The 26,586-nt window shown below is 37.9% G+C and overlaps 1 protein-coding gene across 4 annotated transcripts in view; it reads left to right on the forward strand.

The window, feature by feature from the left end:
• Window positions 1–26,586, forward strand: part of LOC111914051 (methyl-CpG-binding domain-containing protein 9) — an 83,383-nt gene that overhangs the window by 56,566 nt on the left and 231 nt on the right. The window contains exons 1-11 of one of the 4 annotated variants that reach the window (XM_052770712.1): window positions 17,805–18,181; window positions 19,143–19,567; window positions 19,912–19,990; window positions 21,075–21,120; window positions 21,954–22,078; window positions 22,513–22,549; window positions 22,644–23,505; window positions 23,578–24,085; window positions 24,248–24,907; window positions 24,999–25,076; window positions 25,333–25,740. In XM_052770712.1, coding sequence (XP_052626672.1) covers window positions 24,014–24,085; window positions 24,248–24,907; window positions 24,999–25,064 — 798 coding nt within the window. In that variant the 5' untranslated portion in view covers window positions 17,805–18,181; window positions 19,143–19,567; window positions 19,912–19,990; ... (3 more) ...; window positions 22,644–23,505; window positions 23,578–24,013 and the 3' untranslated portion in view covers window positions 25,065–25,076; window positions 25,333–25,740. Of the gene's footprint in view, window positions 1–17,804; window positions 18,182–19,142; window positions 19,568–19,911; window positions 19,991–21,074; window positions 21,121–21,953; window positions 22,079–22,512; window positions 22,550–22,643; window positions 23,506–23,577; window positions 24,086–24,247; window positions 24,908–24,998; window positions 25,077–25,154; window positions 25,264–25,332; window positions 25,741–26,084 lie in introns of those variants that run through there. The other 3 variants (XM_052770714.1, XM_052770713.1, XM_052770715.1) reach the window with 3 other exon arrangements.

A 26,586-nucleotide genomic window follows, 5' to 3' on the forward strand; every position in this document is an offset into this window, starting at 1 on the left:
TAACCATTTAAAATTACTCTTTCCTCCTTTTTCCATTCTCGTTGTCAACAACATCTTCAACTAAAATTTCCTAGTGCATATGTTCCAATCTTGTACTCGAACCTTCCAAGTTTGTGTTACCAGGATCAATGTCGCACTTTTTGTGCGGGCCTGATTGTACTCTTCAGAGAAACGAGATTGAAGCCGAAGATTTGAATGAATAAACACTAATTTATTCGTTGTCTTATAGTTGAGAAAGTTTCTCTTCAGATTTTGAATATATGAATAAGAACTCCAATTTCGCTCTGCTGAAGAGCTACTTATAGGTTGTGATAGTACGTTTTTAGCAACATCTGCCAATTTTGGGTTTTTTTGAACCTTAACTTAACCACCAGTCGACTGGTTCCATTGTCACCGCGCATATTTGTGTTGCTGTCATGGAATAAAGTCTTCATATGAAAACTTGCAAACTGTTCTCGCAAAACACGTTCTTCGTCTTCATTTTTAGCGATTCTTTCAAAGGCTTTCATCACACCTACTATAACTTCTTAGTTAAGATTTGGATCTTTTTGTGGTATTCCACTTGGGGCTAACTGTTGCAGATAATGTTTATCATAAAATCGTGGATTCAATGCAAATCCTAGACAATGTAAAGGAATGGTCATTTTCCCATCTTGCTAAAACAATACTCTTAACCTTAGAGTAATAAGAAGCATATAGGTTAACTTACATCACATCTTTAATGTCTCTATAACGCCTGTGTTTCCGGGCTTGCCATTTTTAGTAATGTAATGGTCTAGGTTAACCTTTGTAACCCATTTTGAAATAATAAGATTGTATTATTTGAGTATTATGTGTTTTGTGCTTAATTGCTTAATTATGTGGTTTGATTAATTAAGAATAAAAATAAGCGTCAAAATTTAAGTGTAATATAAACTTGATATCTTTGAATAATGTTGTAGTAGTTGAAACGAGGTTTCCCAATATATATAGATCGCCCAAATCTGACTTCGTATGAGGAAGTTATGATTTATCGAAGTTTCGGCTTAGCGGTATGCAGCCTGTTATACTCGATTTGAGATCGAGGGGTTTTTAGCCAAAGCAATCTAAACGAGGATCGAATGTCTCGTTGTTGGTATCGAAGCGATAAAAAGTTAGGCGAGAACGGACGTCAAATGAAGAAGTTATGAATTTATAACGAAGTTTTTCTGTCCCGGCCTATTAAAAATAAATAATAAAAATAAAGTTGAAATTAGCCGACGAAGTCTAAACAAAAGTTGTAGAGCGTAGTCTCACCTTTGCGTGGATATAAAGAACATCGAAAACGGAGTTCGTATGAAGAAGATATGAATTTCCGAAGTTTATTAAATAATTTGTATTTAAATTTAAATGGAAAATCCGGCATTATCCGAAGAGGAGTCATCGGGCTCATCCGAAGTATGCCCCGCGTACACCGAGGATGTCGACACTCGCACTCGAGCACTTCGGATGACGAACGCAGTGACGAATTCGGACCAGTACGCCCTGTGTACTCCGAGGCTCCAGCCTCCTATAAGTAGGATGCGAGGTAGCCGAGTTCTTTTGCTATTTTCTCTCTTCTCTCTCCCGTTTTGCATCGATTTGCGTGCCAGAAATACCCCGAAGCCTCAGTATTATTCTCGAGCCCCGAAGCAAGTCCCGAGATCCCGAAGATCCCGAGAAGTGCGGTTCCCGAGCCGAAGCTCTGCCCGCGAGAAGTTCGATTTTTGTGAAGATCTTCCAGATCTGCTGAGGATTACTACTTCTGCAAGTCGTAGTGCTGTCTGATCATCTTCTGATAAAGTGAGTGTATACTACCTTTCGTAAACACGATAATAATACAAGTATGGTTTGAGTGTATTAAGTATATTGTTGTTTATATGTGTGAATGTGTATTCACTTTCTTCTAACTCATAGATATGATTTATTCTCTATGAGATATGTGTTATGTGTGCGTGTGCCTCATCTGTTATGTGAAATATGTGTTGATTAAAGCATGCTATACAGGTTTTTAAACTATGTATAAAAATGTATATTTTTATCTACTAATATGTTGGGTAGAACATGGGTAGATAGTTGGTGTGTAATAAACAGATGAGAGGCCTCGTTGTTGTTTTGATTCAGTCATCTAGCGGAGTTTAGATGACGACTACGGACTTTTCTAGATAGTCTTGTGGAAACATTAGCAGGTTCGCCACATGTAGGTGTTAATGAACTTGGGTGTTCATTCGCTGTACTCCATCCCCCTCATGGTTGCCTTATTTGACTTATATTGCTGAGGAACCCCCGAAGCATGTGTTGTCGCCCCGATGAAATATTCTTAGACTAGGTCTCTTATGTTAGTCGTTTTAGGGACATAATGTGAGAATAACGGGAATGGGTAGTTGGGTTATTGTTGGTTGGTGAAAATTAAATATGATTATTTATTGTGGGTTGAAAACCCTATATGCTCACCAGGCTCCCAAGCCTGACCCACTCAGTTTTATTTGTATTACAGGAAGTGGCGCGAGGGCATAAGATGGATGAACCATCAAGTTGTTTTGTTTACAAGTCTGTATATGTATATATTTGTTGAATGGCTTGTAATGTTATCGTTTATGCTTATTGGTCTGTATCGGAACATGACACCCCGAGTTTTGATTATATAATGAAAATACATTTCTTTTATGAAATGCTTTGGTAAACATTGTTTTATCATGTTTTGTTTTTGAGAACAAATTCCGCAACTCTTTCAAATCAAAAGGATTTACTCTGAAATTATTTTAAAAGCAGAAATGAAAATCAGTCTTTTATGGCCGAGATTTTGGGGATGTCACAGTTGGTATCAGAGCATTAGTTTAAGCGAACTAGGAATTTTTAGGATTTCTAGACTTAAACTTAGAATGCTAAGTGAAGTTTTGAGATGTGTGTCTGTTATGTTTTAGACACGAGCACTAGTTTATTTTAGGAAAGTTGCCTAAAATGCTTTGTGTGCTAAATGTTATATGTTGCCATATATGATATGATTTGTTTAGATCTATGGTCTGTTGCCGACCGGATCTAGAAACTTTATGTGTGTAGGATTCTAAGTGTGCGTCTACGATATTAGAACTAGCATGTAAACGTTTTGGAGTGATAAGGATGATATGAATATCTATCATGATTGAGGATCTAATTTCACCTTATTCGGTGTGTAGATCAAAATGGTGAGAACAAGAAGTGGAGTTGGAAATGCTGACGAAAACAGGAATCAACCACCAGTGATTGAACAAATACCTGTCGTAGCAGCAGCACCTGAGCCAATAACCATGGCTGGTGTGCAAATGATGATTCAGACGATGTTGGATCGTCAGATGGATGAAACTAGACGGTTGCTTCAACAGAATCGTGAAGAACTGTTAATTCGTGTGGAAGAGCCTGAATTAAATGAAGGGCACTCAGAAGGTGGAAACTTCAGTGGGTCTGTTGGTCAAGCCAACCCACCGATAGTTAGGCAAGATAACCATGATGGAAGGAATGATGGAATGGGATGCAAGTACAAGGACTTTCTAACTTGCAAACCATCGACCTTCAATGGAAAGGAGGATCCAATTGGGGTTATGGATTGGATCTCCGAAATGGAGCTAGCCTTCATGACTTATGGCTGCAGAGGCAAGATGTAGACTATTTATGCAGTGCATCAGTTTAGAGGTGGAGCTGTTCGTTGGTGGAACACTCTAGGGAAGACTTTGAGCCCTAATGAGCCACTGCAATTGTCATGGGCAGAGTTCTTGGTGCAGTTCAAGCGCAAGTTCTGCTCGGCTCAAAATCTGTTGGAATTGGAGAACAAGTTTCTGACATTGACGAAAGGCAGCATGTCAGTTGATGAATACACCAATAACTTCACCGATAAGATGGAGTTTGCCTTGCGTATCGTCCCAGACGAGCTGACAAAGGTGGACTGGTATGCGAAGGGACTCCCATGGGAGTACGATGTGCCAGTACGTCAGGCACATACTCTAGAGGCAGCTATCTGGGCTGCCAAGTCTGTTGAGAACATGATTAAGGGGAGAACCACCAGCAAGGTTGAGGTTGGTGAGAAAAGAAAGTTTGAGGGAACATCTGGTTCCAGTAAGAAAGGAAAATTTTCGAAATCTGATTCGAAAAAGTTTGGAGGAAAGGGAGGCGAAGCGAAGTGGTGTGATAAGTGTAAGAAAAAGCACTTTGGGAAATGTAGTGAGGATGTAACCTGCTACAAGTGTGGAAAGGTTGGACATTTTGCCAATGAATGTCCGAACAACAAAAGGATGTGTTTTGGTTGTAATGAAGAGGGGCACATTTTGAAAGACTGTCTGAAGAAGAAGGAGGCAGCTAGGCCCAACATTCCACCAAATCCGAAGGCGAGAGCCTTCCAGATGACACTTGAGGCCGCGAAAGATGAAGTTGATGTCACTTCAGCTACCTTTCTCGTAAACGAATTACCTGCTCAAATTTTGTTTGATTCTGGAGCCAACTACTCCTTTATTTCACATGAGTTTGGTAGAAAGCTAGCTTTGCCTATTGATAGACTAGATAATGCTTTATTAGTCGAAGTAGCTAGTGGCAAGTTTGTACCTGTTAGCCATCGTATGAAAAACATCTTAATCGACCTTAATGGGAATAAGTTTCACGAGGATTTATTGCCTATCAAACTTAATGGTTTCGACATCGTTTTGGGAATGGATTGGCTTAGCGCCAATGATGCCGAAATTTTATGCAAGAAGAAGATAGTTAAAGTAAACCCGCCTGGGAAAGATTCGTTTATGGTGTATGGGGACAAACGCAGAGTGAATTCTGGAATCATTTCCCTAATGAAAGCCAAAAAGTGTTTGACCAAGGGATGTACATCATATTTAGCATTCGTGATTGATGCTAAGAAGGAAAAGAAGGTGATGCTGAGTATTCCAGTGGTGTGTGATTATCCGGAAGTATTTCCCGAAGATCTTCCTAGATTACCACCTGATAGACAAGTGGAGTTTAGAATTGACTTGTTACCAGGAACCACGCCAATAGCAAAAGCACCTTATCGATTAGCACCGACGGAGATGAAGGAGCTAATGATGCAACTTCAGGAGTTGTTGGACAAAGGTTTCATTAGACCTAGTTCATCGCCCTGGGGAGCTCCGGTGTTATTTGTGAAGAAGAAAGATGGAAGTATGAGAATGTGCATCGATTACAGAGAGCTGAACAAGGCAACAATAAAGAATAGATATCCGTTGCCAAGGATTGATGACCTGTTTGATCAATTGCAAGGTTCGAGCTATTTCTCGAAGATCGATCTAAGGTCAGGATATCATCAGCTATAAGTAAGAGAACAAGATATCAAGAAGACTGCATTCAGAACTAGATATGGACACTACGAGTTCTTGGTTATGTCGTTTGGACTAACCAATGCTCCGGCAACATTCATGGATTTAATGAATAGGGTTTGTAATCATTTCCTTGATAAATCCGTGATAGTGTTCATAGACGACATTCTGATTTACTCGAAAAGCCAGGAGGAACATGGCAGACACTTGCAAGAAGTGTTGGAAGTTTTGAAGAAGGAGAAATTGTATGCAAAGTTCTCCAAATGTGATTTTTGGATTCGTGAAGTCTAATTCTTGGGTCACGTGGTCAACCAAGAAGGGATAATGGTTGATTCAGCAAAGATTGAAGCTGTAATGAAGTGGGAACAACCGAAAAGTCCCACGGAGATTTGAAGCTTTTTAGGATTAGCCGGATATTACCGCAGGTTTATCCTAGGCTTTTCTTCGATTGCTACTCCATTAACAGCTTTGACCCACAAAGGAGCTACTTATGATTGGAGTGATAAGCATAAAGAAGCATTCGAGAAGCTAAAGAAGAAGCTATGCGAGGCACCGATACTTTCTCTACCGGATGGAGTTGAAGACTTCGCTGTTTATAGCGATGCGTCCGGTGTTGGTTTGGGTTGTGTTTTGACCCAAAGAGAAAAGGTGATAGCATATGCGTCTCGACAGCTGAAAGAGCATGAAAAGAACTACCCGACTCATGATTTGGAGTTGGCAGCGGTAGTTTTCGCTCTGAAAATATGGAGGCATTACCTCTATGGCACGAAGTGCAAACTTTTCACTGATCATAAGAGTCTCCAATACCTCTTTAATCAGAAAGAATTGAATATGAGGCAACGACGCTGGCTAGAATTACTTAAAGACTATGACTGCGAGATACTTTACCACCCCGGTAAAGCTAATGTTGTTGCTGATGCTCTCAGTCGGAAAGTCAATCCCGAAAGGAAAAGGCCAAGAGCGTTGAGAATTGAAGTTGTCTCAACTATTTTGGAAAGTATAAAGAAAGCTCAGAGCGAAGCTTCTGAGAAGAATGACAGAAAGGAGGAACGTTTGGGCAAAACATTGGTGTTCGGTGTAAACAGTCATGGACTGAAGGTGTTCCAAGATCGGATTTGGATACCTAAGACAGGAGGAGTCAGAGATCTTCTGATGGAAGAAGCTCACAAGACCATGTACTCGATTCATCCGGGTAGCACTAAAATGTATAGGGACCAGAAACCCTACTACTGGTGGCCGACGATGAAGCTTGATGTTGCAAAGTATGTGGCCGAGTGTGTGACTTGTGCGAGAGTCAAGACACAACATCAGAAACCGTATGGGAGTTTAGAACCTTTGCCTGTGCCTATGGGTAAGTGGGAAGACATTGCTATGGATTTTGTCACTAAACTGCCCAGAACAAAGAATGGTCACGACATGATTTGGGTGGTCGTTGATCGATTCACTAAGAGTGCGCATTTCATAGCGGCCAGGGAGAAATGGTCTATGGATAAGCTTGCGAATTCTTACGTGAAGGAAATTGTGAGGCTTCACGGTGTTCCGTTAACGATTGTGTCGGATCGTGATAGCCGTTTCACATCGAGGTTTTGGAAAAGTCTACAAGAGGAATTGGGTACCAAGTTGTGTTTAAGTACAGCTTACCATCCGCAGACTGATGGTCAGAGCGAACGAACGATACAAACACTTGAAGATATGCTGAGAGCATGTACTCTGGAATTCCTAGGTAATTGGGATGAACATTTACCGTTGGTAGAATTTTCCTATAATAATAGTTTCCACTCGAGCATTAAGATGGCACCTTACCAAGCTTTGTATGGACAGAAGTGTCGTACGCCGTCTTGTTGGCTTGAGGCTGGGGAAAAGCAGTTTATGGGACCGGAGTTGGTTCATCAAACTGCTGAAAAGTTGAAAATAATTAGGGAAAGAATGTTAGCGGCTCAGGATCGTCAAAAGAGCTATGCTGACAAAAAGCGAAGACCGATGACTTTTGAAGTTGGAGATTCGGTTTTGCTTAAAGTCTCGCCGTGGAAGGGACTTATAAGATTTGGTAAAAGGGGAAAGTTGAGTCCAAGGTTTATTGGACCGTTTAAAGTTCTTCAGAGGATTGGGAACCAAGCTTACAAGCTCGAATTACCCGAAGAACTGAATGGAATTCACAACACTTTTCATGTGTGTTATTTGAGGAAGTTCACGGGAGAAGTTCCCGACATAATTCCAATTTCTGAATTGAGAATTGATGAGAACAAAAGGTTGATTGAAGAACCAGAGGCAATTGTTGACCGAAAGACTAAGAAATTGCGACGCAAGATGGTTGGGTTAGTGCTTGTCCGATGGAAACACACGAATGGGCCGAATCTCACCTGGGAGACGGAGAGTGACATGATGGGTCGCTATCCGCATTTGTTTGTTGATGTGTGATTCCGGGGACGGAATCATTCTAAGGTGGAGAGAATTGTAACGCCTGTTTTTCCGGGCTTGCCGTTTTTAGCAATATAATAGTCTAGGTTAACCTTTGTAACCCGTTTTGAAATAATAAGAATGTATTATTTGAGTATTATGTGTTTTGTGCTTAATTGCTTAATTATGTGGTCTGATTAATTAAGAATAAAAATAAGCGTCAAAATTTAAGTGTAAAATAAACTTAATATCTTTGGTTAATGTTGTAGTAGTCGGAACGAGGTTTCCGAATATATATAGAACGCCCAAATCTGACTTCGTATGAGGAAGTTATGATTTATCGAAGTTCCGGCTTAGCGATATACAGCCTGAAATACTCGAATTGAGATCGAGCGGTTGTTAGCCGAAGCAATCTAAATGAGAATCAAAGATCTCGTTGTTGGTATCGAAGCGATAAAAAGTTAGGCGAGAACGGACGTCAAACGAAGAAGTTATGAATTTATAACGAAAGTTTCTGTCGCGGCCTATTAAAAATAATTAATAAAAATAAAGTCAAAATTAGCCGACGGAGTCTAAACGAAAGTCGTAGAGCATGGTCTCACCTTTCCGTGGATATAAAGAACGTCGAAAACGGAGTTCGTATGAAGAAGTTATGAATTTCCGAAGTTTATTAATCATTTTGTATTTAAATTTAAATCAAAATTCGGAAGCATTATCCGAAGGAGTCACCGATCTGATCCGAGGTACGCCCCGCGTACTCGAGTACGCCCCGCGTACTCCGAGGGATGTCGACACTCGCACTCGAGCACTTCGGATACGTAAGCAATGACGTTTTGGGCAGTACGCCCCGCGTAACGCAGTACGCCCCGCGTACTCCGAGGCTCCAGCCTCTATAAAAGGGGATCCGAAGGCAGCCATAATTCTTGTTCATTTTCTTCTCTTCTCTCTAGTCTTTTGCATCGTTTTTCGTGCCGAAGCTACCCCGAAGCCCCGGTATCATACTCTAGCCCCGAGGCAAGTCTCGAGACCCCGAAGATCCTGAGAAGTGCAGTTCCCGAGTCGAAGCTCTGCCCGCGAGAAGTTCGATTTTCGAGGAGATCTTCCAGATCTGCTGTGGATTATTACTTCTATAAGCCGTAGTGCTGTCGGGTCGTCTTCTGATCAAGTGAGTGTGTAGTTATTTCTTCTAATACAATAATACGAAGTATTTTATATAAAAAAAAATACGTGCTATGTGTATATATTTGGTTGTGTTATGTGTGAATGAGTATTCACTCTCTTCTATCTTATAGATCTGCTTATTTCTTTATGAGATATGTGTTATGTGTGTGTGTGCCTCATCTGTTATGCGATATATGTGTTGATTAAAGCATGCTATACAGGTTTTCTTTAAACTACGTATGAAAATATATATTTTATCTACTAATATGTTGGGTAGAACATGGGTAGATAGTTGGTGTGTAATAAACAGATGAGAGGCCTCGATGTTGTTGTTGTTGTTGATCTAGTTATTCAGCGGAGTATGGATAACGACCACGGACTCTTTCTAGACAGTCCAGTGGAACGCTAGCAGGTTCATAACCTGTAGGTGTTGTGAACGATGTGTTCACCGGTGTACTCTATCCCCCTCATGGTTGCCTTTAGGATATCTATTGTTGAGGAAACCCCTTCGCAGTGATGTCCGTCCCGATGAAAATCCTAGATTAGGTCCCTTGAGATAGTTGTTTTAGGGACGTAAAGTGAGGATAACGGGAATGGGTAATCGGGATAGTGATCGGTTGGTGGAATTAAATATAACTTATTTATTGTGGGTTGAAAACCCTATATGCTCACCAGGCTCCCAAGCCTGACCCACTCAGTTTTATTTGTATTACAGGAAGTGGCATAAGGGCGTAAGATGGATGGATCATCTTGTTGTTTTGTTTACAAGTCTGTATATGTATATATTTGTTGAATGACTTGTAATGTTTATCGTTTATGCTTTATGGTCTGTATCGGAACATGACATCCCGAGTTTTGAGTATATAATGAAATGCATCTCTTGATGAAATGCTTTGATAAATATTATTTTATCATGTTTTGTTTTGGGAACAAATTCCGCAACTCTTTCAAATCAAAAGGATTTACTCTGAAAATATTTAAAAGCATAAATGAAAATCGGTCTTTTCTGGCCGAGATTTTGGGGATGTCACAGGACATAATGTGAGAATAACGGGAATGGGTAGTTGGGTTATTGTTGGTTGGTGAAAATTAAATATGATTATTTATTGTGGGTTGAAAACCCTATATGCTCACCAGGCTCCCAAGCCTGACCCACTCAGTTTTATTTGTATTACAGGAAGTGGCGCGAGGGCATAAGATGGATGAACCATCAAGTTGTTTTGTTTACAAGTCTGTATATGTATATATTTGTTGAATGGCTTGTAATGTTATCGTTTATGCTTATTGGTCTGTATCGGAACATGACACCCCGAGTTTTGATTATATAATGAAAATACATTTCTTTTATGAAATGCTTTGGTAAACATTGTTTTATCATGTTTTGTTTTTGAGAACAAATTCCGCAACTCTTTCAAATCAAAAGGATTTACTCTGAAATTATTTTAAAAGCATAAATGAAAATCGGTCTTTTCTGGCCGAGATTTTGGGGATGTCATAGTCTCCAAGTATATTGTACATTTTCTCGTATATTTCTCCCATTTTAGGACCATCACCATCACAAAACTTTATCATTAAAAATTTGGTTTTTGTAACATCCTGGAATATCAAGAGTAAAGTTGAAGGGCTAAAAGTGTAATTGGGAAAGGGCAACTCGGCGAGTCCACGAGTGGACTCGGTGAGTAGGGTCGCGACTTTGGTCACGTGTTAAGTGGCCAACTCGGCGAGTCGGCGGCTGGACTCGGCGAGTTGGTGCTGAGTGGAGAAAACCCTAATTTCGGAGGATGAGCCCTATATAAAGGACATTATACCCTCTCCCCAACCTCCTTACCCTCCCTTGAAGTCCAGAAAACCCTAGAAATGCGATTGTGAAGGATTTGAGTGCATTTGAGCCTTGGAGAAGAGATTTTGGAGGAGATCTTGGAACGTTAAGAGGCTTGGAGCAAGGGGCTTTGCTAAGATTCAGATTTCCTTGCTGTTGGGGCTTCCTTTTGAGGTATTATCTCGTTCTTGGGCTGCTATTCATCTAGATTCATCATTTTTGGGATGTATGGGAGGTTTAGCTTGTGGTATTTTGAGTTTGAAGGATAGATCTGAGGTTGCTACCTCAGATCTGGAATGGAGAAGGTCTAGAGTGCATTAAAGTCCCTGTTCTTGAGTGTTTGGTGAAGCCATCTTGTCCCAAACCCTAGCCCTAGATTGTAAAATGCCTAGATCTCTTTGGATTCACGTAAAGTTTGCCACTTTACGTGATGGATGGGTTGTAGGAGGGTAGATCTATGTTTTGGATCAATTGCATGGCCTGGAAGGCTTCTGTATGGGATGGGATCTAGAGGCACTCGGCGAGTCACAAAGGTGTACTCGGCGAGTTGCTTGAAGATGGACTGGAACCCGGCAAGTTGGAAGAACAACTCGGTGAGTAGGTTGAAGATAACCTTAGACTCGGAGAGTCTGTTCTTGGACTCGGCGAGTCTGGTCATGAGGTCTTAATCCTTCTTCAGGGGGAGCTGTGTATCAGTGAGTCAAGGGATGACTCGGTGAGTCGAGTGAGGAAGGACTCAGAGTTGTTGGACTCGGTGAGTCTCGGGGTGACTCAGTGAGTTGAGTCGCGGATTGGGGGAAATTCTAAGCATGGGGACTCGGCAAGTCATCAGGTTGACTCGGTGAGTAGAGCCAATCAGGGGTTGACTTTGACTTGTCTTTGACCAAGGGTTTCCCGATTATCTTCCGGGGGTATTTTGGTAATTGTTGGATATTGTTTTGAGTTCAGTGTTTTGGTGGTTGGCCGGTGGTGGAGATCACATCAGTGGTCGGAGCAGCTCGGGTTTATCTGTTCAGTCGGTAGTTGCGAGGTGAGTTATCCTCACTATATCAGTAGGGTCTAAGGCACCAAGGTCGGCTCTTTATCGGATTGAGATCCGGGTATTTGTGGTTATGTTATTGCTTGATATGATTGCATCCTGGTAGCTAGGATGGTATAAGTTAGAGACATGGTTAAGGTCGGTATCCTGTTATGTAGAGTGATGCTATGCTAGTGACCGGTTAGGTCGATATCCTGGTTAGGATGATGATATGTTATGTGATCTGTTAGATCGACTTGTTGAATGTGAATTGTTATATGATTGTATGTTTATGTACACATGGTTGTTGGACTGGGGTTGGGTTGAGGCGGGTCCTGCTTTGTGCTGTAGGCCAAGATACCCAGGGCAGACCGGTTGTCCCGAAGGCCCAGCGAGCGGTCCGGATAGGCTGTAGGCCCCAAGAGGGCGGACCAGACGTGCTGAGGCTCGGAGAGCGGACCAGGCCGACTGAAGGCCCGGTGCGGGCGGGCCAGTCATACTGTAGACTCAGAGAGTGGACCAGGTGGATTGTAGGCACAGTGCGGGCGGGCCAATCACACTGCAGACTCGATGTATGTGGCTAGACTCGAAGGGTGGACCAGTTGGACTGTTGGCCGGTGCGGCGGACCAGTCACACAGTAGACTCGAAGTGCATGGCTGTTTTGTGATCGGATATGATATGACATGTTATGCGTGTATGGTATATGTGGTTGGTATTTTGGGGATATCTCACTAAGCTTTTGGGCTTACAGTTGTGGTTTAATGTTTTCAGGTTCTTCAGGAGATCGTGGCAAGGCAAAGGCGTGATCGTACAGCTCCTCATGTTTATGTTTTGTGATGTGATTCTGGGAATACTCTAAATTAATTGTATTGAAAACCTTTTTGTAATAATTTAATGCAATCGGGTTGTTTTTGAAAAGTTTAAACTGGTTGGAATGTTTCGGTCGTTACAATTTTTTTTTATTGCAACAATATTATTAGTAACTTCCCAAAATTCATCATTTCTTATGGTTTCAACAACATTAAGTCCGACTCTCCTGGTGTTCTCGTCACCTTGTTTAACCCAATCCCTCCACGAGTTAAGAAAGATTGTAGTAGCTAAGCCTCCCGACAGTCTGCTAATCTTTTTAACAAAACAAAGTGTGAAGCAAATCTAGTCTTCCCCACTTATAACAACTCAAAATTGGAGTTTTCTCTAAACATAGCCAAGACTTGAGAGTGATTGAGAAAATATTAGACAATTCTTTTTTCCTTTCTTGTATGTATCCATCAACCAATAAAATTTTTGTGCAAGGTCTTTAACAATTAAGTTTAGGGTGTGAACAGAACATCGAGAGTAGAAGATATGTTTATTTACCTTTTCAATTTCTCTTCAGATGGCTTTACAATTTGCGGTGTTGTCAGTGACAACTTGAAAAGCATTTTTTGATCCAACTACATCAATAGCCCCTTGCAAAAATTTGCAATCGTAACTCCTGTTTTTTCCACCTCATAAAAGTCATAAGAATACATCAACATCACCCCCTACTGTTTACAACAAGTACATTAATGAGCGATTCATGCTTGACATTGGACTGGCCATCAGAGACAATAGACACCCCTTGTGAATACCATGTGTCCTTGAACGGTGTGAGTTCATTTTCAATGTATCGTACACATTCATCCAGTAAAGTTGTTTTAGCTTTCTCACTTGAAGGAGGTTTGTAACCATTTGGTTCCCTACTAATTGCATTCACCATCTCACAAAGATGTGGATTCCTCAAAACATTAAAAAAAATTCCATTAACACATAATCCCCTCATGATTTTCAAAATCAACAAGATTTCTCTCCATTACGCCAAAAGATATTTCGATTGGTTTCTTGGAGGATGAAGATGAAGAATTCGGTTTTCTACTAATCACAGGACTTTTTAATGATTTTGACATTCCGACCTTTTCAGCCTCCTACACCTTCTATTACAATCTTAGATACTTCTCTCGATCATTCAATATAGCAGAGCATCTTCTGATATCATCCCTCTTTCCAGGCACAAGACCAAAAAACTAGGTGTGAATTCGAGTGTAAGAGCTTGTAGAATTTATATTGCAATGTTTACACATCATTTTTTGCACCACCTGGGTTTTTGCTATCAGCAAATTCAGTAATGCGGACTTCATCAAACAATGGCTTTTGGTTGCAGATTGAAATTCAATATGAATTTCACTTTGCCTCTCTGTTTCATCCATCCCTGTGATGTTTTGTTCCTCATCAAGATCAATGAAGTCTTCATCCTCATCATGGTGTTGAACTTGAATGTCATCCCTGCTGCCATGACCGACCTTATGCTTCAATCTGTAAAGGTAAGGCTTAGGGCCCCAAATTGTAAGATGGTCCATTTAATTCCAAGTGCAGCTCTTCTATCCATCTATTCACGGTTCATCTCTTTATTTTCCTAAAAAATCATGCTTGCGATTTTAAAGACTATAATCACGCTTGCAAAGTTGTGCCGACGTCAACATTCAACGATTAAACTTCTGTTCTTTTCTCTATTCTCATACTTGATTCAGGCCTTCTTCTCCAATCGAATTGGGACCCATTGAGCCATGTAAAAGCTCAAAGTTAACAACTTTATGGATTAAAGCATGTTTTCGAACTAGATCTGAGCATTGGATGTTTTGGCTTAAGGGATTAAGACATTTTTCTAAGTGGATTGTGGGCAGGGAGAGTACGCAAGGCATACCTCCTAGTACATGATGAGTAATGAGTCAAGTGGGTGTACGCTGAGCGTACCAATTGAGTACGCGGAGCATACCCAATCTATTGCATTTTCTTGATTCAATGAGTTTTTTTGACATTAGACATTTGACCAGAAGTTTGACCAGAGTCGACCATTGGATATTTTAGGACTTTTAGGATATTGGGCCTTCTCGGGTTAGCCCCATGATGGGTTTGAGCCCAATTTGGATATTTGGGACTCATTGGGCCTTGTGGTGCCATTTAAGGGATTTATGCTTATGATGCTAGTGGATTGGTCTTTGGATTTTGGCAAAGTAAGGAAAAGGGTAAAGTGGACTTTTACCCTGAAAGTTTTTTTTATTGGACTAGAATTCTCATTTGGATTGGGAGTCAATTATTTATGGAATATTATTTCGATGATGTCAGTGTGGCATTTTCGGTAGTAGCGGTTCAAGTGTTCGGTTATCTTTGTTTTAGGTGAGTCTCCTTATTGTACTTTGGGTCGAAGGCACCAATACGGGCCTATCGACTTATTTTATCAAAAGACTAGGGGGCGGACCTTGGCATTAGTGATTTTAGGATTGTACTCTGATAACTATTTTATTATGTTATACTTATAAATGTTCGAGTAAAAGAGAATTGGTGTTTTGAGTATATTAAAAATGAATTTTTTACCATGAGGTTTTTAGGACATTACAACTCGTGGGCCGAAGGCACCAATGCCGGCCCACTAGGATGTGTTATGGTAGTTGTCTTAGTGACTCTAGCATGTCTTGTATGTGTTTGTTTGTATACCGGGCTGGGGCCCGATGGTTGTAGGGGCAAGGCGTATTGTATGTATGTTATGTGGTATTTTGGGAACTCAGTAAGCTTTGTGCTTACGGTTTTATGGTTATGGGTTCAGACACTTCTAGTTCGAAAAGGAAGGGCCCGACTTGATCATAACGCATCCACTCATGTTTTCGCAACTTTATGATTTGGATAGTTTGTGCGTTTAGTTCTTATTTTTGTTTTTAACTCGGAAGGTCCATATAATTTAGGTGCTGTTTGTTTTTTTGAAGCAAAAATCCATAAAGTATGCGGACCCCCTCTGCAACCCTTTGCAGTAGAAGAGGTGGACCAAACGGTTGCAGACTGTAATTAGAAGCGTGTTTGTTTTTTTTAAAATCTGCACACTGCTGCAGATATTAAAAAATTCAAATAAATTGATTTTATAATCCGAAAAATAGTTTTTTAATACCGAAAGTTTAATAATGTATGACATTTTGGCAAGAATTTATGATATTTCAGCAAAAAATAGTGATATTTTAACAAAAAATAAAGATATTTTAGCATAAAATAATGATATTTGATCAACATAGTATTATTATTCAATATAAAAAAAATCAACAAGAATAAACAAAAAAAAAAAAAAAACGAAATAAATATGTGAAATAAGATTTCAGCAATATATAATTAATATTGTAACAAGAAAAGAAGAAGAAGATGTTGGAAGAGGTAGGAAGAGGCAAAACAAGTGTTGCGCCAAGAAGAACACGCACAGATGTTTTTTAATACGAAGACTTCTGAAAAACAAATAGCTAGGGGTGCAAACGAGCCAAGCTACTCGTGAGTAACTCGATATCGAATCGTTAAAACCTTGACTCGAGATCGATTTTAAACGAGCCCGAGCCGAGCTCGCGCTTAGTATTAGGCTTGTTTATTAAACGAGCTTGAGCTCGAGCCTCTGTTACTTGGATCGATTAGGCTCACGATCCTAAACGAGCCTATATATATATATATATATATATATATATATATATATATATATATATATAAAATTAAAAAATTATTTTTAATTTTATATATTAAAATAAAAAATAATTCAATAAATACGATTTTAGGAAATTAAAGTATACCGTATACGAGCCGAGCTCAAATCGAGCCTGAGCCCGTAGAATTCTTAACGAGCCGATCTCAAGCTTTGTACCACAAGGCTCAAACGAGCCAAGCTCGAGCTCGAGCCTATAAATAGTGAAACGAACCAAGCCCGAGCCTAGTCAGGCTCGAGATCGGCTTGGCGCGTTTGCAGCCCTACAAACAGCTGCGAGATGAAATGTGTTATGCGTGTGCTGTGCCGCGCAGCAATAAGAGGTTTGAAGAGTTTTTTTTTCCAAAAAACAAACAGCATCTTAGTTTTGTTGCGTCTTTGGTCATATCATACCCAAAAAAACCTATTCTATCTTTATTATTATTATTATTATTATTATTATTATTTATTTTTAATTTTATCTATATTTTATGTTATTATTAAATACAAGAAAATATTAATATGTTATTTAACTCCAACACCTAATGTTATTCTCTCTCTCGTTTCCATCTCTACCATCTTTCTTTGTAGGAATGTCGTTTTTTTCGCCCTTCTAAAATCACCCACCATTGGAAGTCTTTTTTGAAAAATCCACAAACCACCAAAGAGAAAATGAGCGCTGCAGATTTGGTCAACAAGCCATGGTCGCCGCTGGCCTCCTCTTGACCGCAAAGGTGTAGTTAACAAGTTTTGCCGTCGTGTATTCTTATTCTTTCGTAGCAAATAACATCTAAACGAATTCCAAGGTTCACAACAACATGGCCTCTCTTCTTCTTTTGAACCGATTGTCTTATACCTTTCCTTGGCGAGAATATGTAAGTTATTAAATGCTTTATCCACATATAATTTACAAAATTAAAGTGTCGATTGACATGACGTTCTGTAGGTCCTAAGTTAGTAGCTCGATTTTTTATTTTATTTTTTGTACTCTAATTTGATGATATCATTTCTTAGTGATAAGAATCAATAAGGTTTTAATAATTTGTGTAGTTTGGATCTTCCGGTTCACAGTGGTGTAACAAGGATTTTATTTTAAGATGGGCCAAATAATATATAAAATATGAACGAGTGACAAAATTCTTTAACCTAATTTCTTTTATTTAACAAAAATATATATTATACATATAATATATATGTAATCTTAATTTTTTGTAGGTGGGCCAATGCCTACTCTTGCCCTATATTGGTTACGCCCCTGCCGGTTCATTTAATGGGTTGAAGATCTTATTGAATAAATGAAGATGATGGTGAGAAAGTTACGTGTTCCAAGTGGCATTTTAGGTTTGATTTCAGAAATTATTTTGCTTGTAGGTTTTGACTTTGTTTTGTCTGGATTGCCGGAGGCTACTTGAGTGGGTTGACCGTGGTTGTCGGAATGGGCTAATGGTAGTGATCAGAAACATAAAAAAACAGATCATAATACCTTCCATGCTTAAAAAGAAGTTAAAGACCAAATGACAAACTATTTCAAACCATAGGGACTATTCATAAAATTTTCTCTTTAGAAAATGAATAAAAGGGAACCCAAAGCTACTATCTGAAGTGCCGAATATACCTATTGGTAAACAAAACAATGGCGGCCATGTCGCCTGGAAACCTAGTTGGATGACGGAACTATTTTCGTCACGCCTCTTTGGAACTCAATGGCATAGAAGACGCGCTTTCTTCTTATTCAGATCATTTCATAACGATGTGTCTCCTATAGCCACCGGAGACCATACACTGGGGATTCTTCTTGGAGAATCTGACGCTTCGCCGTGCGGTTTCCCTTTTGAGTGGGCGGGAATGGAGGCGGCGCCACTGTAGATGTTCTTGGTCTGGGGATATGCGGATAGTGGTTGATTGATAGGCTGCTTTATGATCGTTGTCCGTTAGGTTTCAAATCCAAGCCTACTTCTCTCGGAAACGAAAATTGAAGGTATCAAGTTATTACTATTAATTTCCTGGTGCTCTGTGTTTTAAAAAGAAAATCTAAATTGTGATGCCAAATGGGTTAGTCCAACTAACAAGAAAATCGATATGGATTGAAAATTTCTGATTTGTTAAATTAGATCAATCAGTGCATAATTTCTTTTATGAAAGAATAAATTAGTCACCTTGCGGTTGATAAAACATTCATCCTTAACATCATTCTTGTCGTAGTGATTATTATGCAATAATGTCCATTGCTATATGAAACCCAGCTGTGATAGTATTGAGTAATAATAGTAAATGATAATGTAAGTCTCATGTACTATAGATATAGATATGGCTTCATAATTGCTTTTGGTTTTCTTAATAGGATTGATAAGAAAATAAACTACCGAAATAAATATATTGAATTGAGATAATTTGGCGCAAAATACTTATATAAAATAAATATTAGGAAACATAAGCTCCCAGATTACTTAAACTTTGTTACCGGTTATGCTCAATCTATTTATTTTGTGCAACATTTGACCGTCTAAAATCTAAATATATTTCTTGTTTTGTATTTAATACTCTTAGTACTTATTTGTTCTCATTTTATTTGAATTTTATCTTCTTGTTCATCCTTATTATTAACCTAACATTTCTTTTCGCTCAGAAAAAAATGTCATTTCAGTATCTTGGCTGCTTTTATGTTTTTCTTATTGCTTTAATAATTGAAGTTGTGTTTTTCTTTCATAAAGTTTATTTCTTTATTGTTCTTGATTTTTATGCTTTTTTTAAAAAAATAACATACTCTACATATTTTGGTTTCACTGATGAGTGGGAGGTAAAAGAGAAAGTAAGTTATTTTTATTTGACATTAATAAATATGAATCAAGTAAATGATCTTTGCATAATATACACCCTTCTCAACCAAAATTTTAACAACTCTAAAAACTCACTAGTCTCTTTGTCACCTTTAACGACAGATTGCACATTGACACTCAAAAAGTTCTCCAAATCTATGCTGACGTGGCGCATAGAATAAACAGACGATAAGAAGTTCAAATCTTCCGCATGCCTACAGTAACACACTCGTGTACATTGCTGTTCCAGTTGATAAAATTCCCCGTGAACATCAACAATCATTTTCAATAATAACTCCCATGTTGAAGATAGTGATTACCCTTCAAAATATTGGTCACCGATTACATCTTCATACACTATCTCATCACCAATGTCCTGATCTATCTCGGTCAGCTCGGTTACAACATTGTCATGCTCCTCAAGGTCTGCTCGACATAGAATAGTTTGACCATATTGAAGAGGTAATTCTGAGCAACTGGACCTTGTGATTTTGAAAAGGGGTCCAACTTGACCGTTATTCAACACCTCACATGTAAAAAGTGAGCCGGTAAGCTTTTCATGCCAACAAGACTTATATTTTTCCTAGCCAACAAGACTTATAATTGATGGTAAACAAACATCTTCCAAAATGAGCATAATTGACAAAAACCTAATGTGACTGCAGAAAAATGAACATACCTCCATCTTATGTATCATCAATCTGATATCTAAATGAATCTGGCCCTAAAACAATTGTAACAAAACCATTCATTTGAAGTGCAATCAAAATTATAATTGGAGAATTGATTTATTTCTTTAAATATGCAACTACTAGTTCAAATTTTCAATCTAACAAAAAAAGATTATTTGGGATTTTACATTACTAATGAAGCAATTTTGAAATCATAACAGGTAGATGTTTTTGGTAAATGGATACGCATAGAAGGCGCAATCATATCGAAGATTTGGCTACTTGCAATGGCAATTGAAGGTATCAAGTTATTATTATCAATATTATTATTATTTCTCTGGTTCTCTTTGTTTTGGTAAGAAAATCTAAATTGTAGAAGAATTTTGTATCCAAGTTGAAATCTAAATTCTGTTTTTCAGTTAGTTAGCAAAAGTTTGTGGTGAGAAGTGCACAAATTTCTTTTTTTGAAGATGAAATTAATCACCTTGAAGTTGATAAACATTGATCATCAACATGATTCTTACACATAATAATTATTGTGCAGTAATTTCCATTGCAAGTATCTATAGTTGTAGTTTATTTATTTCATTGTTATATGAAACTTAGCTGTGTTATTAGTGAGTAATACACTAATATTAGATAATATTAAAGTCTCATGATGTACTATATATAAGGCCTCTTATTTGCATTTAGTTTTTTTTAATAGTATTGATATGCCAAGTATTGAATACGGGTCAATGTTACTATGCATCCCTTGGCCCCTGAATTTACTATATAAGAATATATGATAGAAGAAAGATCTTAAAAGGCAAGTTTTTTCCTTAAAAGAAATAAAGAAAAGGAAAGAATTTGTTATCTAATTTGGAATCTCAAGCTTATATATATTATGTCGTTTAAGAAAAATATAGTTGCCATTTTGTTGTATAAATTGGGAAAAGGTGGAATTTTGCTGCATAAATGTGCATCGACTTCGACCCATGATATAAAATTAAACTCCATATATAATTTATTGAATTGAGATAATTTGGCTTATGCGCAATACTTATATAAAGTGTACATTGTGAAACATAAACTTTCATAATAATTGATCTTTGTTATTCGTTATAGTTATGGTCAATCTATTTAATTTGCGTAACAAGGAACAATGTATATATTTCTTCTTTGTAGTTTTCTATTCTTATAACTTATTTGTTGTCATGTTTGTTTGATTATCCTTTTGGTCATTTCAATATATTGGTTGCATTTTTCTTTTTATCTTATTGCTTTAATAATTAAAGTTGTGTTTTTGTCTCTTGTTCTTGGTTTTATGTTTTCTTTCTATAACATTCCTTTGCATAATGAGGTGGAATATAATGAAGAAAATAACATATTTTTATTGCTATAGGCTTCTCTTGACAGGAATGAGGAAAAATGTAATGAAGAAAGTAACGGTATGGTCCATTACCATTCCATTCGTGGGTTTGCTTTATTTATCCAATTTGGAATGAAATATACTAAATCTTTTAAATAATTATTTTACCATTTAAGTTCATTTTCTCCATCATATGTTTGGTGGTATTTCTTCCTAAAAAGTCAGCATTATATTCTTGGTTGGTGCGTTTTGGCATGAAGGGATGAAATGTTGGAATGATTCCCATTTTTTCATATCTATATCCATTTTCTTTATAATTATTAACAATATTTGTTTGTAACTCTAAAATAATATGTGACCAAACAACGCCTTTCTCTTGCCATGAGATTGATTCCAACACACAAAACAAGATTTCATAGTTCAAATCCTACAAAAAGGAAGAAACAAACATATATTCGGGCTTCTCTATCAAGATCAATAGACACACAATGAGAGAAATTAGGGTTAGATTACAATGATCTTTCTAAGGCCATGTTTAGCAAAAATAATCTAGCTTATAGTAATTTAGCGTTTGGTAAAACCATAAAAGTAGTTATCATAGTTTATAAAGTAGCTTATAGGCTAGCTTATTGATACACTAGCTTCAAATAGCTTATTGATAAAACATTGTTTTTTTAGCTAGTTTGCCAAACAACACCTAAGTGTTACTAAGTCGAATATCTATATGGCATTCCAAGATAAGGGTACTTTGGTAATTGTTACTAAGTCGAAAATCTATATAGCAAAGAGTGGAATAGATTATGTCTTCTGCCGCTTGCCATATCAATTAAATTGGTAAATAAGACCGAGTATTGTGAATTTACCATATTACCCTCTTTGTAAGATTTCATTGATTTAACCTGCTCTGTGTAGGTCTATAAAATGCATCTATTTAATAGGAGGATTTCAAGTCAAAGTCTGAAACCCTAAGAGCCCTAAAAGCCCTAAATCTGAGAGATAGGCAGCAAATCCTAATAGAGGAGATCGAAGGTTAGAAGGTGAATGTCCTCATTTTATATCTATTCTGTTGATTTATCTATCGATCGCTTATTTTCTACTTATTGATGAATGTTTTTCTTATGAAGCCTTAAAAACTAGGTATTCTAGTTGTAAATCATTTGCATTCCTTTACAAACATAAATCTAGTTAATTCAAGATACTTTCTACTCACAAAATTTTGAATTGATGGCGAAATCAAGAAGCGATTCACCTTTATTAAATCTAGGGTTTAATTGGGTTTGTTCGCATGAAATTTTCTACTTCAAGTTGTTACAATTTCCAAATGATTTAATTAGTCATGTGAGATCCCAAATAATCTTCTCTTTTAGATCGAAAAATCGAATCAATAGTTGCAAATTTGGAGAAATAGATCATTTCCCTAAATTTGAATTTGACTGTAGTTCAATTGATTGACTTGTTTCACTTGTCGTAGGTTTCGCTTCATGAGATTGATGGCACACGAGATCAATGTAAGTCAGATTGTTTACTATTGACCATCGTTTTTAGTTCATCTCTTTTTTGTCAATTTTTACATTTTGGATAATGTTTATGGTTTACATTTAGGTTCAACTTCCGGTACAATTTGAAGACTTTTATATACTCTCATTTGGGAACATCATTGCAAGCCCATTATACTACGGTGCCAATTATATTTGGCCAATTGGGTATAAATCCCGTTGGCATTAAAAGCTTACTGGCTCACTTTTTACATATGAGGTGTCGAATAACGGTCAAGGTGGACCCTTTTCAAAATCACAAGGTCTAGTTGCTCAGAATTACCTCTTCAATATGGTAAAACTATTCTATGTCGAGCAGACCTTGAGGAGCATGACAATGTTGTGACCGAGCTGACTGAGATAGATCAGGACATTGGTGATGAGAAAGTGTATGAAGATGTAATCGGTGACCAATATTTGGAAGGGTCATCATTATCTTCAACATGGGAGTTATTATTGAAATTGATTGTTGATGTTTACGGAGAAATTATCAACCGGAATGGTGGCCTACAGTGTTACTAACACTGTAGGCATGCGGAAGATTTAAGCTTCTTGTCATCTGTTCATTTCACGCACATTTCACGCAGGAGGTTAGCATAGATCTGGAGAACTTTTTACATTCGCAACAATGTGTCAGTGTGCCGACTGTCGTTCATGGTGACAAGGAGACTCATGAGTTTTCAAAATTATTGATAAATTGGCTGTGAGGGTATCGATTTGGATTAGACATTGAGTTTGTTCAAGAATTTATAGAACAACTTCCAGGAGTAGAAGCCTGTTCAGGATATATATTATGCAAAGATCGTTTACGTGATTCATCTTCAACAATTTCAAATAAAAAAAATAAAATAAAGGACATGGGGCCTTTTCCTGTTGGGAGTCTCATTTCCTCAAGGCTGTCTTCTAATGCAACAGGCGACCTTCTTCAGGTTTGCATTATTCGTAGAAGGGTATTCTTGTCTTTTCATAACATGCTCTGATCTTTCATCTTTTCTACACAGGTATATGAGTTCTTATGCCGTTTTAAAGAAGTTCTCGAAGTGGAAGAAGATTGTTTATCATATGAAGATCTTGAAAACGAGCTTCATCTTACCCCATGGCCTGTTACATATGGATACGGGGCAGGGGCATTTCTGGAAACAGTAGAAATGAATCGTGTTAAACATAAGGTTGACAAGTTGACTACTGTGCACATGGCACTGTTATCTAGGCTAGTGAGCAAGCTCCTGCGAAAAATAACTAAGGCCTTTAATGTAACCGGTGATGCTAAAGATACAGAGAAGGACAAAGATAAAAAAGTAAATTTAGAAATGTTTCCGATTAATCCGCTGCCGTGGCCAGAAGTGGCTAGAAGATATATCTTGGCTTGCTTGTTAATGGGATCTAAGAACATTGCTGTTGGTAATAAGACAAAGCTCATTCGCTGTCTGCAAGGTGATGATGCTATTTTCTCTGGATCGCCAGCTGGCGTTGCTGGCTCTGATGTGGACGCATGATGTGGACGCACAGGTGAATTTATTATTTAAATATAATTCACATCGTGCAATAAATCTTATAGTAAATTACGTTTTGGTCCCCGAGTCTGCAGTTTTGGTTCCAATTATTATTATTATTTTTGGCAATATCGGTTCTCATTTGAGGTTTTTGTAACATTTTTGCCTTTTTTTGCAGTTGCTTGGAAGAGCTGTAGAGAAAGTGTTTGGCAAACGGAAAAGAGAAAGGAGTATTTTTCCTTCAGGGACTAAAGTCGACAATTTAGAAAACTACAGGTTGGAAACAGATTTTAGTATTCCAGAGTGGGCGAAAGTGCTTGATCCGGTAAGAAAGCTGCCTACAAATGTGGGGTCCCGAATTCGGAATTGTGTGCATGAGTCTTTAAAGAAAAACCCACCTGAATGGGCAAAGAAGCTTCTAGAAGCTTCCATTTCAAAAGACGTGTACAAGGGCAATGCATCTGGGCCCACTAAGAGAGCCGTAATCGATGTTTTACAAAGAGTATCAGATGGCCCGCAAACAGCATCGCCACCTGGCATGGGAATTGAAGACATCAAAACCTCCAAGATGTTGTCAAATACAGTGATGAAAAAGTGTCGTGTGGTATTACGCCAGGTGGCAGAAGCTTATGATAAGAAGGAAAAGGTTCTTGTTGATAAAAAGAAAAAGGTTCTTTTTGATCTTCTTGGGAGGGACTTAAATTGTAATGATAATTATTTAAAAATTGTTTTTGGATCTGTGTCGATGCGTCCTATTGATTTAAGAACCATTGATTTGAGATTGTTTCATGGGGCATATGGTGCTTCACATGAAGCATTTCTTGAGGATGTTAAGGAGGTTAGATATTTTCTTTAACCTTTTTTTTTTGTTTCGTTTTTAAGGTTTTATTGTTTTGTGGATTCATTTTTTAATGTTTTTTGATTTGCAGGTGTGGATTAACTTACGCCCGAAATTTAAATTGGTGGATAAAATGTCACGTGATTTTAAATTGTGATATGAAAAGGAGGTTTGTTTCTTATTATCGCAATGTACTTTTCATATATCTGCTATTGTTATTAATATTATAGTACAATGTTGTACTTTCAGATTATTCCTCACAGTCCAAATGCTATCACCGAACTTTTTTTTGCCACGTCAGCACTATATTACACATTTATGGACGAGGGCATGGCATAAAAACCTGTTAACTTTATGTATACAACATTGTAATAAGGCTAAAAAAACATAAAGTAAGATTTCTTAAGGTGATTTTATTAATGCAGGTAGGGACTCTGTTTAGGAGATTTTATGAAGATAACATGTACAGAAAACCTATTGAGGAAATGGAGAAGGAGCTTGAAGAGATTCTAACTTCAACTGAAATACCCGAAGCACCCTGGGAAACAAGAATCTGCAATGTATGTGGGATTAATAAAGATGATGGAAAAGTACTTATTTATGATAAGTGTGAAGCATACTATCACACATACTGTTTGACTCCCCCTCTTTCTCAAATCCCAAAAGGCAACTGGTTTTGTCCCATTTGTGTGCCACCTCAGCAGGACAACGAAGCAGAAGGTCTTGAAAATATTTTACGATTTGTTGATAAAAATTGTGAAGAAACAATTATGCTTTTGGATATAGCCACTGCCTTGAAGGAAAAAGAGTATTGGGAATTAGATGCCGATAAGGTGAGTTTTTTTCTTTCTCTTTCTTTAGATTAATCCGGTCTGGATAAATGATTTATAAAAAAGATTGTAGGCGTGTTTCTTTTTGACTTAATACAGATAGAAATTCTTAATATGTTAAGTGAAAGGAGGGTTGTTTTTTCCATTCTTTTAGACCTTTCTATTTACCTTATTACCCTTTACCTAGATCCTACCAATCTGTAATTTCTTGCCAGCCATATTACTTTTAAAGTTTTGTCATTTACAAGTTTGTGCAGCTTTCAGATAAACAATAATTTGTTAATCATCATCACTTTTTTGACAAAAGGGTAAGATGGTCATTCACTCGTATGTTTTTCTTAATGCAGAAAACCTTCTTGCTCAAGTTTCTATGCGATGAGCTATTGAAAACCAGTCTTATCCGCACAAATGTGAAAGAGCCGGTTGTGAATGTGATGCAACAAAAAAATTCCCTAAACGAAACGTCAACGAATTTGAAAGAGCCAGATGTTAATCATGAAGAGCTCTCTTTACGCAATGAATTTTTAGGCATCGATTCCGAGAACAGATTCTATTGGGTATTCCAAAACACAAACACAAGCACACATCACGGAATCGTCGTCAACGATACCGGAATGTGTGATTCCGATTCCGGTGCATGGAGTTTATTCTAATCCGACGAACAAATCAAGAGTCTCATCAACTACCTTAAACGAAACGATCCGAACAGAAGAGAATTGAGAAATTCGATCTCAAAGTGGCAAAAGTCAATCACAAAACATGGTCAACAAACGGGAACGGTCTTTTTGCATAACAACGGACTTGCTACAAAGGCAAGTGAGTTGCTGGAAGCGAAATACAATACAGATC

This window comes from Lactuca sativa, chromosome 4, assembly GCF_002870075.4.
Source record: "Lactuca sativa cultivar Salinas chromosome 4, Lsat_Salinas_v11, whole genome shotgun sequence".
In the NCBI taxonomy this organism is placed as follows: Eukaryota; Viridiplantae; Streptophyta; class Magnoliopsida; order Asterales; family Asteraceae; genus Lactuca; species Lactuca sativa.